At 51.4% G+C, this 17,220-nt stretch overlaps 1 protein-coding gene across 1 annotated transcript; it reads right to left on the bottom strand.

Annotated features, from left to right (window-relative positions):
• Window positions 1–2,916: 2,916 nt before the first annotated feature.
• On the bottom strand, window positions 2,917–9,600 carry LOC128340004 (uncharacterized). The gene is made up of 2 exons (XM_053284607.1): window positions 5,799–9,600; window positions 2,917–4,796 (listed from the first exon to the last, which is right to left on the bottom strand). The coding sequence occupies exons 1-2, from the start codon at window positions 7,476–7,478 to the stop codon at window positions 4,407–4,409; spliced, it is 2,070 nt and encodes a 689-aa protein (XP_053140582.1). The 5' UTR covers window positions 7,479–9,600; the 3' UTR covers window positions 2,917–4,406.
• Window positions 9,601–17,220: the final 7,620 nt, after the last annotated feature.

The following is a 17,220-nucleotide window of genomic DNA, read 5'->3' on the forward strand; positions in this document are numbered from 1 at the left end:
ATAAAAACAAAATGAATTAAGAGCCTGTATTAACCATCTCGGACACACCGTATGTGGGTCTTAATCACAGCTGTACAGAATTTGGCCACCAGAGGCGAGACATCAGTATACGTATCAGAAGGAAATAAGTTTATATAAAACTCATCAGAATTATTTGGATATCTAAAAACAAGAGGGGCAGTAAGTCTAAGATGCAGATCACGATGAAATGAGCAATACAAAAGCACATGACCTACTGTTTCAACATCGCCATTCCCACAAGGACACAATGAGCCAGATCTCACAATCAGTGAGACCCGGTTTCTAAGGGTGAGCGGGAAGAGCGGGCTACTCACAGCTACTCACGATTTTTTTAAAAAACCCGGGTTTGCGGAGCGCTCGCTCCACAAACCTGGTTTAAGGGGAGGGGTACTTAGGCAGGTTAACTGCCTGGGAGCCACCAGACTCACCTGTGAGCCCAGTGGCTCAAAGGGTCAGCCGAAATTGGGCTAGGCTCCCCTAGCCCAATTTCGGCTGATCGTCAGAATAGCCTCAATCTCTCCAAAAAAGGAACCCTCCTAAATCTACCCTCTAATACCACAGAGGGCAACACGTCTATCCGGGCTAGCGTCAGGGCTCTTCTGTGGGTTGGATATGTCAGATTATACAGATAGTGGGCTGGTTTTAGCAGGGGCTTAATTGCTTCAAACCACCTGTAGCTTGATGCCAAACCTAAGTCTATCTGGTGAGTTGCTTGTTTTACACTATAATATGGACTTCATCCAAAGGGCCCAGTGCAAATGCATTGAGGGAGGAGGGACAGCCCCAGGCTCTGCCAATAATATGGGGGAAACAGCATCCTGTTCGGGACAAGAGAGTCTTGCCTCAGATATGGGACTCCCTGTATAAAACGGGACTATTGGGAACACTACCCACATTACAATTTTCTGCCCACCCTACCTGACCTGTCCTCCTCACCCCTGTCCAATCTCCCCCACATCCTCGCTACTGATTTTCCCTCCAACTTTTGTGCTGCTCTTCCAACCCCCCAATCCCCCCCACACACAGACACAGAAACTGCCCTCCGCATTTGGATTCAGAAGAACAGAATTAGCCTTGTCTGCATTGGACTAAACCGGAGTAACTTCTGATATCTGATATGTGAAAGTTCCCAAATTAATTTCTTTCCAAATTCAACAGCTTTGGAACACACTTCCTGCTGAAATAAGAGCCTCCCCATCTCTTACAACTTTTTAAAAGGCAGTCAAGATGCATTTGTTCACCCAGGCTTTTAATTAGATATGGTTTTAATTGCGTTTGTAATAGTTTTGATGTGTTAAATTTTAATTGTTGTAATGTTTTAATCTTTTTATCTCTTTTTATTGTTTTTTTAAACTGCCCAGAGACTTGCGTTTTGGGCAGTATATAAATGTATTAGATAAATAAATAAACAAATAAATAAATAATAGTCACCTAGGTACATTTATAAATGGTGAAATGTTAGCTTTTTTGAAAAAAGAACTTGTTTTGAAAACTTGAACCATTTGAAAACAGTGAGTCTTTAAATAACCTTTTTCTTTTCTTTTACAAAAATCAATCTCATCAGGTTAGTTTTATTGCAGCACCCTGCCTTAACATCCTATACAGCTCATTTATATCAAAACACAGCCATGCTGCCAGCTAACCTGCCCTTGTGAATATTTATTAGTCGTCAGCTCCTTCACTTTCTCCCTCTACACATCTCTAAATTGACATGGCCCCTATAAAACGATCTCCTAATTGGCATAGCTGTGCATCACTCTTCCCACTTATTAGGCTCTTAGTTTTATCACCACATACTGCTGCAGTGAGTGATATACAGCCTGTGGAGAATTAGTTCAGCAGCACAAGTAAGGAATGTTTACGCCTCTAAGTGGTTCATTTGGCATGACAAGGCAACTGGACCATAAATGGCACTCAAGTGTCATCACTTTGTAAGTTGTTGTCATTCAGCGGGTGCTGAGGACACAAGGTGGAAATATATAAACAAGGAATGACCATTTAGTGTGGCTCCCCATATATGCCCCAATTTGGAGACTGTGTGTGAGATTTCCAGTATGTGCCCCAATCTCATCCCCATTAGAAGGATCATCTCTATGGTGGAACACAGGAAGCTGCATTATAGCAAGTCCAACCATTGGTCCATGTAGCTCAGTGTCTATACTGACTGACAGCAACTTTCCAAGGCTTCAGGCTGGAGTCTTTCCTAGTCCTACCTGGAGATGCCAGGAATTGAACCTTAAAGCTTCAGCATGTAAAGCAGATGCTTTGCCACAGAGCTATGTCCGCATCCCCAGAGTAGCGGGAATCCACTACTGTCCTACCCCATGCCTATAAGCAGCATTTGGGCAAGTGGGTAGGGGAAGCTGACCTAGTCTACAGAAAACTGACCAGTCCCTCAGTTGCATGGGGCATGAGTCACCAGTCTCTGCATCTCCTGATGAACCCAGCAAGGAACCAGCTGTGAATGGCAGGAAGGGTCAGATCCACCAACTGTATGTGTGCAGTTGAGGGATTTAACTCCAGATGTTCTTGCATTTCAAGAGGCATCTGGTGATGGAGAAGACAGACCAGAGTTTAGCTGCTCGCAAGCCAAGTCAACTGTGGAGGATGGAACAGGTGTCTCATTCCATCTCTTTGCACCAGAAAAAAAGCCACCTGAGGTCCATAACAGAGCCAAAAATATTGGAACTTCTGGCTTCCAGCTGATACTTAAGCTAGCCAGCAATTTATTGATCTCCCTTTTTGGGTGTGCTTTGCTTTCCTTATTAAATTCCTTGGATTCACTGGCCTTTGGGCACAGCAAAGGTTACATCCTCCCCAAAGAAATGGGGAAGCTTTCAGTAGACAAACTCTATACATTGCACCCAGACCCAAGGAGACACGGACACAGAAGTATTATGGAGGAACTGGTCACTTTATTAGGGGTACAAGGTTTTAAGACAGTGCCTGCACAGGCACGGCAGCTGGGGTTGGCATTCAGAGCAGCAACAGTGCGGGCTCGGATGGGGGGGGCACCACGTGGCCACCCCCGCCCTAGAATCTCATGGCACAGACACCTCGGCTCCAGGCGGCCCACCTTCCAGAAGGGGGCGCCCTTCGTTGCCAACCTAAGGTCAGGACCCTGCAATTTACATCACCTGTCCGACGCTGTAAAGCCATACGGAAGGGTGTCGGTTGCAGGGAGGTGGGAGCAAGGCAGCATCCCTGATCTGTAAAGCCTCAAGGGATCTGCCCCTCCACCTTACAGCTAAAGCTTACCTAAGGTGCCGCACCGCATCAGCCGCTCACCTCCGCACTGTGCCCGCTAACCCCGTGGTAAAAGTGACCACAAGCTATTCCCTGGCTAACTAATCAATCCTGCTAAGCAACCTTGCTACTAACTGGTATAGGTTGAGGCAGGCGAAAAAAGGTGCACGCTAAGGCCAATCAAGCGTATACCCAAAAAATTCCTGCCCGGCCCCAAACGGCGACCAGCAAAGCCCAACCTATGCCAGAGGGAGGGAGGGAGGGTGCTCGGTCAGGGAAGGACTGAGCCGGCACAGGCCTGCTGCCGGTTCACTGCTGCTAGCCCCGCCTCCGAGACGGAGCCGGGCCAATGGGAGCTAGCTCCCAGTGCCACGTGCTCCAGGGGGTGGGGCTGAGGGCAAACAAGCCGCGCAGCCTAGAGCGGCTGCGATCGGCTGGCTTGCACCCAGACCCAAGGAGACACGGACACAGAAGTATTATGGAGGAATTGGTCACTTTATTAGGGGTACAAGGTTTTAAGACAGTGCCTGCACAGGCACGGCAGCTGGGGTTGGCATTCAGAGCAGCAACAGTGCGGGCTCGGATGGGGGGGGGCACCACGTGGCCACCCCCGCCCTAGAATCTCATGGCACAGACACCTCGGCTCCAGGCGGCCCACCTTCCAGAAGGGGGCGCCCTTCGTTGCCGACCTAAGGTCAGGACCCTGCAATTTACATCACCTGTCCGACGCTGTAAAGCCATACGGAAGGGTGTCGGTTGCAGGGAGGTGGGAGCAAGGCAGCATCCCTGATCTGTAAAGCCTCAAGGGATCTGCCCCTCCACCTTACAGCTAAAGCTTACCTAAGGTGCCGCACCGCATCAGCCGCTCACCTCCGCACTGTGCCCGCCACAGCGGGCGTCAGCCTAGCTTGACGCCCCGCCACCCCACAGGCCTAACAGCACTGTTGCCAACCCCAGCCGCAGATCGTCTAAGAAATACCTCATACCAAGGGGGGACAAGTGCACCCCATCACCCCTGAATAACTGGGGGAGCGAGAACGCGATGTCGTTGTGTGGGATGCACCCACCCCCCTTTGAGATGATGAAGCGCGCCATGGCCGCGTTCACCCCGCGCCTAGCCCTATCTACCTTGTTCTGCTTCACCGCCCCCCTCCAGACTCGCCGCTGAGTGATGTCAGACCAGATGACCACCAGCCCCGGGCACCAGGAGAGGGCGACCACCAGGTCCTGGGCAATCTGTCTTGAGAGCGAAATGCCAGACTGGTCCACCAGGTCGTTGCCTCCAAAATGCAGCAGCAGGACATCCGGGACAGGATTCCCTTCCAGGAACTCGTGCAGCATCGGCAGGAACTGGGCCCTCCGCATGCCCCGCCGGCCAAGCCACTCCACAGTGGCCCAACGCCCCAAACCAAGCTGGGTTCCAGGGTCGGCGCTCTGCGCCCACTTGCGTGCCCAGAAAATGAAGGAATGGCCCAGTATGAGGACTCTTGCGCGCTGCCCGGCCGCCCTCGGCCCAGCCGACTGAGGCCCTGCGCAAGAGGAGAAAGCGTTAGGAGTGGCACAAATAAATGGTTCGTGGGTGGGGGTGGGGTGGGGCAGAATTTATGCGCCCATCTACCGCACGTATCGGCGGTAAGCCGCTGACCGCCACCTGCCCAGCCGCCGGATTTCCGGGCCCGAATAACCCATCCGAGCAGCCATGGAAGCCGCCCCAATCCGAAAGGAGTGGGGGGCCAGATCCTGGGTAGGCACCCCCGCCGCCACAAAGGCTCTCCTCATCACCGCCCAAAACTGGAATTGGGTCACGTGGCGCCCATTAGCGTGGATAAAGAGGCACCCCATAGCTGAACCCCTGGCCTCCGTGTAGTCCTCCAGTGCACGGACTGGGCACAAGCCCGGGTCGCCAGCGGCATGCAGCGCGACACTCTGCCCCTTGCCTCTCTGATCTGTTTTTGAAAACCTAAGGTGCAGTACCACCCGGGAAGCACCCACGGTGAGGTCACTGAATTGAAGTACCCTACTCGTGGGGCCGCGCCTGCTCCTGGGGAACATCTCTCCAACCCTAAAGGCCCCGAAGAAAGCAACCAAGGCTGCCGCCCTGAACAGGACCTCCTCATAAGGAGACGCACAAACCCCAGCAAGTTGCCGCAGTGCCAGCTGCAGCGCCTCTGGGGTGACCGGCCTACGTCGGTCAGGTTGCACGGGCGTCTCCCTCGCCCAGCCCTCCAGCATGCGCCGGACCCTGAAGTCCCCAGAATGGTCGGGGAGGCCCCTTGCTTTCCCAAAGAAAGCCAGCGCAGCCAAATGGCCGGCCATGGTGCTCACCGCCAGCCCCTGGGCACGGAGGTGCACCAGGTACTGCATCAGCTGTTCCGGCGGCACAGGCCACACATGGACCAATCCTACCTGAGCTCTAAACTGCAGAAAGGCCCTGACCCTTTTGTCGTAGGCAACCCGTGTCCTGGGCGCTATGGAGGCTTGGATGGCCCTAAACGCCTCTACATCCCAAGGTTCCACAACCATTCGGGCACCTGCTCGGGCTCCTTGGCGGCTCCAGGTGCCAGCTTCCGGAAGCGCTGCATCTGGAAGCGAGACAGGGCATCTGCCACCTCGTTCTGCACCCCTGGAACATGCTGGGCGGTGAAGAGCGTGTTATGGCGAAGGCATGTTAGAACCAGGGCCCGCACCAGCCCCATCACCCTCTGTGATTTGGAAGTCTGGCTATTAATAATCTGAACCACGGCCAAATTATCGCACCAGAAACGCACGACCGAGTCCTTGAAGGACTCGGCCCAAATGTGCACTGCCACCACAATGGGGAAGAGTTCGAGGAAGGTGAGATCCCTTGTGATTCCCCGTTCCGACCAGCTGCCCGGCCATCGTTCCGCGCACCAGCGCCCTCTCAGGTACAGGCCGAACCCAAGGCCGCCCGCGGCGTCTGACTGAACCTGGAAGTCGGCCTCGAGCAGCTGGGAAGAACGCCAGAATGACACCCCATTAAAGGACTCCAGGAACCTGAGCCAGAGCCCCATATCCTCCCTCATGGCGGTAGACACCCTAATGAGGAAATGGGGTCGATTACACCCCACCATGGCGTCACACAGGCGCCTTAGAAAGGGGCGGCCTGGAGCCACCACCCTGCAAGCGAAGTTCAGGTGGCCAACCAGCAATTGCAATTTGCGTAGCGTTACCTTCCTAGCCTCTCTGCATTCCCTGAGCAATTCCCTCATGATGCTGAGCTTGTCCCCGGGGAGGCGTGAGAGCTGTCCCACCGTGTCCAGCTCTATCCCCAGAAATGTAAGCTTCGTGGTCGGGCCCTCTGTCTTGTCCTTAGCCAGTGGCACCCCCAGATCCCCGCAGAGTGCCCTGAATGAGCGCAGTAAATGTAGGCATTGGCCAGAGCCCTCCCTTCCTCCGAAAATAAAGTCATCTAAAGAGTGAGCGGAGGAGCGTAGCCCCGCCCTCCGGCGCAGTGCCCATTCCAGCATAGAGCTGAAAGCCTCAAAGGCCGCACAGGAGACCGAGCATCCCATGGGGAGGGCTCTGTCGATGTAAAATCCCCCTTTAAATGCGAAGCCCAAAAGGTCAAAGTCATCAGGGTGCACGGGCAGGAGGCGGAAGGCGGATTCAATGTCGCACTTCGCCATCAGTGCCCGAGGCCCGCAGCCCCTGATCATGGCCACAGCCTCATCAAACGATGTATACCGTACTGAGCAAAGGTCCGCCGGTATCCCATCGTTAACCGAGTCGCCCCTTGGGTAGGACAGGTGGTGGATAAGCCTATACTCTCCCGGCGCCTTCTTAGGGACCACGCCCAAAGGGGATACCCGCAATGTTGGCAGTGGCAGCCTGTCAAAGGGGCCCAGCACCCTCCCCAGAGACACCTCCTTGGCTATCTTTTTCGCTACTATGTGTTCCATCCCCCTAACCGATTTTAGGTTGCGTGCAAAACTATGGACCCGCCTGGATTGGCACGGAATCCTAAACCCCTTCACAAAACCGTCCTCAATATAGTGTGCGCGCTCCCTGTTGGGGTAGTCACGCAGCAGCCTCCGGAGCACCGGGATTTTAATTGGGCTGGGGCCCTTTTCCAGCCGTGGCTGCTGGGCCCTTTGCCCCTCCCGGGCCTTGGTATCCCCCTTTTCCCCTAAGGGCTTTGGCCCGCTGGCAGTAGATACTGGCGTGCCGCCCACCGCAGAAGCCACAGTCATGCCGGTACTTGCACGGGGAGCGGGCACACTTCCCGTTCTTGTTAAATTCCCAGCACACCAGGGGACCTTGAACCCCCTGTGCGCCTGAGGCCGAAGCCGCTGACGCTGCCGGTGTTTTGGAAATGAGGTGCCCGCTGTCGGCGCGCTCGCCAACCAAGGGCCTCGCGGGTGTCATAATCTGAAGCCATAACTCGGGGTGCTGCCTTTCCCAGGATATACCCGCATTGCTGGAGGCGCGCTCGCGGAACGCTTGGTCGTAGCGCTCCCAGGCATTACCAGCAAAGTCCATGAAGGCTCTGTGTATAATATCAAAATACTTAACAAGAGCGGGGCCCCGGTCTGGATATTTCTGCATCAGAACACCCATGTAGATTGTGTACCCCGAAACCCAATTTGCCCAATTATGCTCAATGGGCTTCCGCTTTGTCCTCTCCTTGTCCTTCCCCTGGGACCCCTCCTTCTCCAGTGGCTCCGGCTCCTTGAAGAGCAATTGGAACACGTCAATGCACTCTCCTTTCCAAATCCGTTCCTTAACTGCTGGAAGGAGGTGGTCCCCCAAGGGTACGGGCCCATCCCCAGTATGCCAAGCAGAGCTGAACTGTGCCGTTGGCCCCTGGGTGGGCAAAGCAGCGCTCCCCCCTTGCCAGACCTGATTACAGGTGGCGTGTGGAGATGCCCAGTTAACTGGCCCTGGGAACCACCCGTATGGTCCGTAGGGGGTGCTAAAGGGCAGTCCCCACGGCCAGGCCCCCTGTGGGGACTCACCATTGTCGTCCCTGCCGTCTCCTGGTCCTGAGTCCGCCGGTTGTGTCGTGATCCCCGCTGGTTCCTCGTGGGCAGTTCCCGCCGCCGCCTCCAAAGCTGCTAGACGGTCAGCAAAGCCCTGCATTAGTTTTGCCTTCTTTTCCGCCCTGTTTGACTTTTTTGCATGTGGGGGCACCCCCGAAGGCCCCCCGCCCGCCTCGTCGCCCTCTAGAGTGGTGCGCTGCCTCTCAAGGGCCTGCAGCCGTGCTATAAACGCCCTGATGGCACCCAGTTCCAAATCGCCCTCATCGTCGGAGGAGGATTCGGCGGGTGCGTTTGGCCTCTTAGGTGGCCGCGTTGGCTTGCCACCCTTCTTGGCTGGAGCCTTCCCACCCTTTTTAACTGGGGCTTTCTTAACTGGGGCTTTCTTAGGGCCCATGTCCCAAAGGATGAAGCTTATGGGCCTGTACCCTGCCCTCAAGTGCGTAAACGAGTGACCTGGCCGGCGCAAGGCTGACTGAGGCCTACGCTGGCAAGGAAGGCCTATGAGTCACAGCGCCTGCCCCACCTAGCCGTGGTAAGGCCCAGCCCCACTGAAAGGCCCCCAAATGAAGCTTAGGCCCGGCAGGGGAGGCCCACGAGCCCACCAGGGAGGCCTAGTCAATGCAGGCCCCCAAAATGGGTGTGTGTGGGGGGTTAGGCCCTACAGGCCCGACAATAAAGGCAAAGGCCGCCCTTAGCAGAAGGCCTAAATGGGCCCTGGGTTGAAGGGGTTCACACAGTTCAAGCCAACACCCCCAACGTCCAATCAACCCTCCCCCAGATGACCGGGTTAGTCAATTGCCCCCCCGCTGAAGGCCTGGTGCGGCCTACTGAGGGCCTGGGGCGGCCTGCTGCCCTCACTCGATGCTGGGCAGCTTGGGCCTGCCGGGGCCTAGAAGCCCTTGTGTGGAGAGGCCCGAAGATCAAAGGCCGTTCCGAGGAGGACTTAAAAGCCTCTCCTGTGATCCCCCCAGAGCCCGTTACCACAGGCGGCCGGGCTACAGAGGCCCTGGCCGCCCAGCCGCTCCAATCCGCTGCTCGCTCGAAGGGCCGCTGCACTGCTCCCCGACGTTCCGCTCCCGTGGGCCTCCTGCTCCGGCTTCCGATTCGGGTACCCAGCCAGCCACGTGGAGGCCCCGAAGCCGAGCAGCAGCACGTCCTTCCTTCTGCTCGGTCAGGGAAGGACTGAGCCGGCACAGGCCTGCTGCCGGTTCACTGCTGCTAGCCCCGCCTCCGAGACGGAGCCGGGCCAATGGGAGCTAGCTCCCAGTGCCACGTGCTCCAGGGGGTGGGGCTGAGGGCAAACAAGCCGCGCAGCCTAGAGCGGCTGCGATCGGCTGGCTTCTAAATAGGCAATAAAACCAGTTATGAAGGTAGAATGCCAGCATGGGGTGTGTGCTTCCCAGTGTACTGCACAGAGTGATGCATGTTTGATGGCTTTAAAAGAGGCTTAGACAGATTCATGGTGGACAGGTCTATCAATGGCTACTAGTCTGCTGGCTGTGGGCCACCTCCAGCCTCAGAGGCATGATGCCTCTCAATACCAGTTGCAGGGGAGGAATAGCAGGAGAGAGGGAATGCATGCACATACCTCTTGCCTGTAGGCTCTCCAGAGGCATCTGGTAGGCCACTGTGTGTAACAGGATGCTGGACTAGATGGGCCTTGTGCCTGATCCAGCAGGGCTGTGCTTATGTTCTTATGACTATATGCCTATGGGGCAGAAGTCTTGGATGTGCACTGAGTGCAAAGAACTTCTGGCTCTCAGGGAATTCATTTGTTCCCTCAAAGCCAAGGTGGCTGACCTGGAGTCAGAAGCTCAGGGAGGCACAGAGGTATGTGGATGAGACCCTCAGGGTTGTGATAGAGGCATCCCACTCCCAGGCTGACAGCTCCTTTCTGCTATCATGGAGAATGAAGGTCTCCGGGAAGGAGGACATCAGTCTGAGGAAGAGGGCAATGCTCCCTTAGAAGGAAACCCTTCCTTGGGTGATGCACCAATATCCTCTTGCACAGAGGATACTCCTCCAGGGGTTGGTGGCCTCCTAAGCGTGGGCAATTTGAATGTTAGGAGCATAGAGAGATGGGTTTATGACCTGTGTATAGACCGCATGGTGACTTGCCTTCCTGGTGCAAAGGTTGCGGACATCATGCAGCATCTAGTTAGGCAGTTATGCGGTGTTGGGGAGTATCATGTCTTTCAGGGTCAGGCAGTGTGAGGACTCACATGGGGAACTAGGAAGAAATCGAGGTCAGGTTACATGCCAGGGTCAGAAGCTGGGAAGGCAGGTCCAGACAAGAATGAGACCTAGTCAAGCCAAAGTCAAGAGCCAGGAGATCAGGTCTACTTGGGAGCAGGCAAGTAAGGTCAGTCAAAGCCAGGGTCTACAAGTTAAGCAACAATGTTTCTGCAGCAAGGACCTGCAGCAGACTGAGCCCTTTTCAAGGGAAGTGAATCCTGGCCATGCCCCCTAGTCTGGAGTGGGGCAGTCTTAAAGTGGTCATGCCTTATTCCTCAGTCGCTGGCTGCGGCGTAGCTGTGGCATGGCTGCAGCTTCTTCCTCTGAGCTGGAGGAGGAGGAAGATGGCAAGGGTGCATCCTCAGGATGAAGGGGAAGTTCCAGAGGCACAGGGCCCCTAGGTTCTGGAATGAGGGGCTCTTGTCTCCACTTCTTCAGCCAGGTCTTCAGAGTCTGTCTCAGCCGGCATCTTTTTTGGCTGAAGCAGGGTCAGGCTGGGGCCTGTGTCAGATGAGGTATGGTCTGGTTCAAGGTCCATCAGATGAGGAGGAGTTAAGCTCGGGGATCATGACAGGGAGGAGTCAGCTGCCTGCTGGGGTGGAGGTTTGGGATAGGATCACACCATAAGTAGCTCTGCTTATTCTATTGGCTGTGGATATAATCCAATGACCTACTGGAGAATACAACTTTTCAGACCAGGCGATGGTTGCTGCAGCATGGCCAAAAAGCCTTCATGTCCAACAACAAATCGGGTCTATTGGGGTGGTATTTTGCTGATTGCCACTTGAATAGAGATACACAAATATATTCAACCTGACAAAGACTGTGCGTGTGATTTAGATTCTAATAAGCTACTAATTAAGATAGAGCTAACAGGCATCTCCCTAATTTGTCAGTCAATAATTGGAGACAAAAAGCCAGTAACATTTTATTAACTAGAAGAAAATGCAACAGAGTTAAGTGTTGAGGTTCTGAGCCTCAATTTATTATTATTTTCTCAGAAAAGAGGGAAAATAAAGAAGGAAAGGCCCATGAAGCCTTCTGATGCTTCCTAATAAAATTAGTGAGGCGATTCTCACAAGCAGCAGAAACCGGGCTAAGGGAGCCCAGCCCAGTTTCTGCTGCTCGTGTGCAGCAGCAGGAGCCACACGGATCCTGGCAACAAGCCCGCCTAAATGCCCTTCCTCTGAAATGAGGTTAACGGAGCAAGCGCTTAGTTAACCCTGGGTGGTTTTTTTGGTCGTGTGTCTGCCGCGGCTACAGCCACAGCGGACACACTCGGGGAGGGGGGACCCCAGGAATTATTGGGGCTCCAGGGGGTGCCACTGCTTGTCTGGACAGGTGATCCGCCCACCTGGGGAGGGGTGGTTGATCAGGTCAAGCCTGCTCTCCCCGCAGAACCTCTTTCAGCTCTACACACAGATCGTGTGTAAAGCCTCAATATGTATACAGAAACAAGAGAGGCACATATAGTTCTTCTACACAGTATTGTGTCAGCAGATATTGCAGCAGAAACAATATGGTGAAAATGAACAATTTTCACTCTGACTTTTGTCATGCACTGGGTGGGTATGAAGCCTCCCCACTTATTTACTCCCCCTGAGGGCTAAAGTAGACCTATTCACCCCCAGCACAGCACCCCTCCAGTGGCTGTTGCTGGTGTTTCTTTTTAGATTGTGAGTGACCTCTTTGGGTACAGGGAACCATCTTCTTCTTCTTCTTCTTTCTGTATACCACTTTGAGAACATTTTTTGTGGAAAAGCAGTAAATAAATAGCAGGAGTAATTGTAGTGGTGGACACAATAGCAGCAAAGCTGCATGTTCCAATGTGGATTTACCATAGATTGCAGATTCCTTCCCTGCCCATCAGGACTGGCTCTTTATTTCCCCCCTCTCTGGAGGACAGGACCTTCTTCAGGACAGGACCTTCTTAGTGGCTGCTTCACAGCCTATGAAACTCCCTCCCTCAAGAAGTTGATTCTGCCCAAAGCAGCATTTAGATGCACACTTAACTCATCTTTTCTTCCAGGCCTTTAAAGTAAACTGAGTTGAGGCTCTGATGTAAACTATTGGATTTATACTGGCTTGGTTGCTTCTTTCTGTTGTTTTTGTTCTGCTAAAACTGTTGTAATTGCTTTATGGCATATTGTTTTAATTATGTTGTTAACCGCTGTGGGATCAGGAGGCAAAAAGGATAACACAAATCTGAAAATAAATAGACAGATATATGAATAGTTAGATAAAATAATTTATGGATAAGTTTTTCACTCACGAATGACTTACTGCACATGAGTATGTCAGCCCAGCAAAATGGTGTACATGCAAGTTGGACAAATTTTCCAAGTGATGTTACAAAAGAGTAAGCCCATTGGAGATAATGGGCTTACTCTCACATTACATCATTTGCCCAAATTTGTATTTGCAATTTGCACAACTTGTGTGCATGCAGTGTTACTGGGCTAACGTACCCTTGCACAGAATGTCAACCACCATCTTTCTCATCTCTAATGGGAGGCTGATCCATTGACCCATTTCAAACTGGAATCTTTGTCATGGACATTTTACTTCATATCCAGGAGAATGGATATCCAAATATGTAACAATTTATGGATTCATTGGAAAAATCTGTACAGCAGAAACCAATTGGGAAAATGTGTACATATTTTTGTACATTCATTCATTGTACCTTCATTTTATACATTCATTTATTTCCAATTCATTGGAAAAATCTGTACATCAATGGCTACTAGTCTGGTGGCTATAGGCTATCTCCAGCCTCAGAAGCAAGATGCCTCTAAATACCAGTTGCAGGGGAGCAACAGCAGGAGAAAGGGCATGCCCTCACCTCTTGCCTGTGGGCTTCTCAGAAGCATCTGGTGGGCCATGGTGGGAAACAGGATGCTGGACTAGATAGACCTTGGGTCTGATCCAGCAGGGCTGTTCTTATGTTCTTAAAACTTGTTGGTAAAGTGTATAAAACCTTCCTGATCCCCTTCATTCAAAAAGAAATTAGTTCCTAAACCACAAGGAATTTTGCAGGCAAGCTGAAAAATATCCACTTTAGTAATTAATTCCTAAACTGCAAAGAGTTTCACAGCCAAGCTGAAAATATCCACAGTCTTAAGGTATATATACTGGCCTGTAGGTGGAGAACCTACTCTCAAGGCTGCTTCTTACATAACGGCTGGTAAAAACACTGCCAGCTCATATTGCATCCCCATTTCATGACAAGCTGTTTTGACTTGACAACTCAGGCAGAAGAATACGAGTAAATGATATGAATATTTTGCATTTCAATGTTCCACGTGCTTTGGTTATAATTAACAGGAACATGAACTGGGTTGTAATGCGATCCAATAAGCCTCTTGTAGTACAATTCAGAGAAAGCATGGCAAGGGCTTCAGAGTTAAGTTGGAATGAAAAGCAAAGCAATACAATGAATCTGGAGAAGCCGTCATTTGCTTCTCTACCTGGTTTTAAAAAGAAAAGTCAGCAATGGCCATCCTGCCTTTACTACCATGGATGTGTCTCTTTGTGTGTAGCAAACAAGTCTATCTTTACAAATTTGGTAGGAGTTCTAAAGAGGTGAGTAGGAGGAGGCTCAGACAATCCACTGTCAGAATGGCTGATACAAACCACCAACTCTGGCAGAGGCATACTCCTGGTACAAGCCAAATATTTCACTCATTTTGTGGTTTCATATGAACCCAAAAATGTGGGGTTCCCAAGCAGCACTTCCTTTCCACCATCCAACATTTGTAACCAAGATTTGAAGTTGGGTAACAGCAGAAGCTTAGGTGCTTGGGAACCATGTTCCCTGTATCAGAGATTCCTAGATGCTGTTGACTACAACTTCCATAATCCGCAAAAAAGGTCATTGCAGCTGGGGACACTGGGAGTTGTAGTCAATAACATCTGAGGAATCTCTCTTGCAGGGAATGCTGCTCAGGAACCCAATGTTTCCAGGTTCGTGTCACAAAATGAGCCAAACTTGCAGCTCACACTGGGAGTGTGCACTTGCCAGAACCAATGGTTCACCCCAGCTGTACCTGCATGGTTGTACTTCATTTTTAGTGCAATACTTTAGGCCAATAATTAGTCAAATAATTTTGACTAACTATTTAGCTCCCCCACTTCTCTACAGTCATGCTGACTGCAGACTGCAGAGAGGCAGCTCTCCTGGACATCCTAAAGTGGATGGGAGAGCAGGGGGGTAGAACCACGGGTCCACTGGACCTGTGGTTCCACATTACATCTGAAGTGGGGCATGGACCATTGATTCATCTACCTCAGTATTGTTTATACTGATTGGCAACAGTCTCACCAATGTTTCAGGAAGGAGTCTTTCCCAATCCTACCTGGAGATGCCAGGGACTGAAACTGGGGCCTTCTGCATGCCAAGCAGATGCTCTACCACTGAGAACATCTCCTCTCCTCAGAGAGGAGAGCTGGTCTTGTGGTAGCAAGCATGACTTGTCCCCTTAGCTAAGCATGGTCTGCCCCGGTTGCATCTGAATGGGAGACTTGATGCGTGAGCACTGCAAGATATTCCCCTCAGGGAATGGAGCCGCTCTGGGAAGAGCAGAAGGTTTCAAGTTCCCTCCCTGGCTTCTCCAAGATAGGGCTGAGAGAGATTCCTGCCTGCAACCTTGGAGAAGCTGCTGCCGGTCTGTGAAGACAATACTGAGCTAGATAGACCAATGGTCGGACTCAGTATATGGCAGCTTCCTGTGTTCCTGAGTTATGGCCCCATCCCGTATGCTCCCATTCCTCCTATGCCTGGGTATAGTTTACCCAGGTCCAGTAATGACTGAACAGGGCTGCTTTATCAGATCTATCTTTCAGACAGAAATAATAGTCATAATTAATCAACAGGGGTATTTTGTACCTTACTAATAGTATAATTGGCAAAGATGTATGTTTGGCTAATAGTGTGTTTGGCAAAGCATTTTGAGAAGCTTGGAGGAAACATTCTCTTGAGTGTATATTATTGTTTTTCACTTAATGGTTTAGCGCTTACCCAATCGATGGTGAATTTGTGATAAGGGTGAATGGAGGAGCTTTTGAACTCAGCAAATTTGAATTTAATGTTTTAAATTCAACGTTCTGTTGGATCTCTGCTGCTTCAAATAGGAAAATGTGCCATCTTGAAATTTAACATAGAGATTGGTATTGTGGCTTTAGAAGTCATAGGCTGAGGTCTTCCAGGTTGCATGTAGATAGCATTTATATAGTTTATAAGAGTTTATATAGTTTATATATAGAACCATAATTCCATAGTCAAGGAATAAAGGTAACGGTGTGCCCTCGAGTTGGTGTCGACTCCTGGCAACCACAGAGCCCTGTGGTTTTCTTTGGTAGAATACAGGAGGGGTTCACACACTGCCTCCTCCCGCGCAGTGTGAGATGATGCCTTTCAGCACCTTCCTATATCGCTGCTACCCAATATAGGAATACCAACCTCTTTTGTCTGCACTTTGTGACACAGAGGGCAAAAAGCTACTGCGCATATGCAGCATAGTTATTTCCCCAAGGAGTTTGAACAGGATGTTGAGAATGCGGCAGTTCACACAACCATAAACTGGGTAGGAGACAAGTCCTTCCCTGTTTATGGAGCAGAGACTGCAGAGAGATGGGGGAGCTAAATAATTAGTCAAAATTATTTGACTAATTATTGGCCTAAAGTATTGCATTGAAAATGAAGTACAACCATGCAGGTCCAACTGGGATGAACCATTGGTTCTGGCAAGTGCACACGCCCAGTGTGAGCTGCAATTTCAGCTCATTTTGTGACACAAACCTGGAAATGTTGGGTTCCTGAGCAGCATTCCCTGTAACAGAGATTCCCTAGATGTTATTGACTACAACTCCCATCATCGCCAGCTGCAATTTCGTTGTGGATTTTGGAAGTTGTAGACAACAGCATCTAGGGATGTCTGCTACAGAGAACACTGTCCTTAAGCACCTAATCCTCTGCTGCCACCCGACTTCAAATCTTGGTTACAAATGTCGGATGTTGGGAAGGCCCACACAGCCAATTGGGCCAGAGTGAGAGAGGCGCTTCCTCCCTCAACTGTGGTTCTGTGGGACCCAAACTGCGGTGCCAGCATTCAGATTTAACGCTGGCACCGCAAAACTGGAGTTAAGGGCAGCAAAACTCCACTCTGGCCAAAGGTTCAGAGTGAAGTTTGGCAAAGGAAACGGCAGGTCCCTTTTTGCCCTTAACTCCAGTTTGCCGAATTTGGACATGTGGCTTCTAAAACCGGAGGTGAAGGGACCTCCAGTTTTCTTTTTCTTCTGAATTTGGCCAGTATAAGGCAGCTTCCTATGTTCTTATCAGCTAGCCTCACCCCATACACCAGCATGTTTTCTAGCCACACCACAACTCTCCAAAAGTACAGCATTTGTCTGCAAAGACAAATGCTGTACCTGAGGAAGTTTCTCTCCATGATCTGGAATATTGGCTACCCAGCATTCCAGGCCATCGGAAGAAACTCTCCTTGGCTACAACATCTGCCTTTGCAAACAAATGCTGTACTTGGGGAAAGCCACAGGGTATGGCTAAGGAACATGCTGGAGCAGAAGGTAATGCTAGCCAGCAACCTGCCTGCAACGTTCCTGGCTGCAACCTTGGAGAAGCTGCTGCTAGTCTGTGAAGACAGTACTGAGCTAGATAGACCAATGGTCTGACAGATAGACCAATGGTCTGACAACGTTC

Source organism: Hemicordylus capensis, chromosome 1 (genome assembly GCF_027244095.1).
Source record: "Hemicordylus capensis ecotype Gifberg chromosome 1, rHemCap1.1.pri, whole genome shotgun sequence".
Lineage (NCBI taxonomy): Eukaryota > Metazoa > Chordata > Lepidosauria > Squamata > Cordylidae > Hemicordylus > Hemicordylus capensis.

Bases quoted from the DNA above. Each gene is read 5' to 3' on its own strand.
- LOC128340004 (XM_053284607.1), bottom strand. From the start codon at position 7,478: ATGACTGTGGCTTCTGCGGTGGGCGGCACGCCAGTATCTACTGCCAGC. The intron at 4,797-5,798 runs GTGCCCGAATGG...CCTCTTGCGCAG, and splicing joins CCGCCAAGGAGCCCGAGCAG to GGCCTCAGTCGGCTGGGCCG.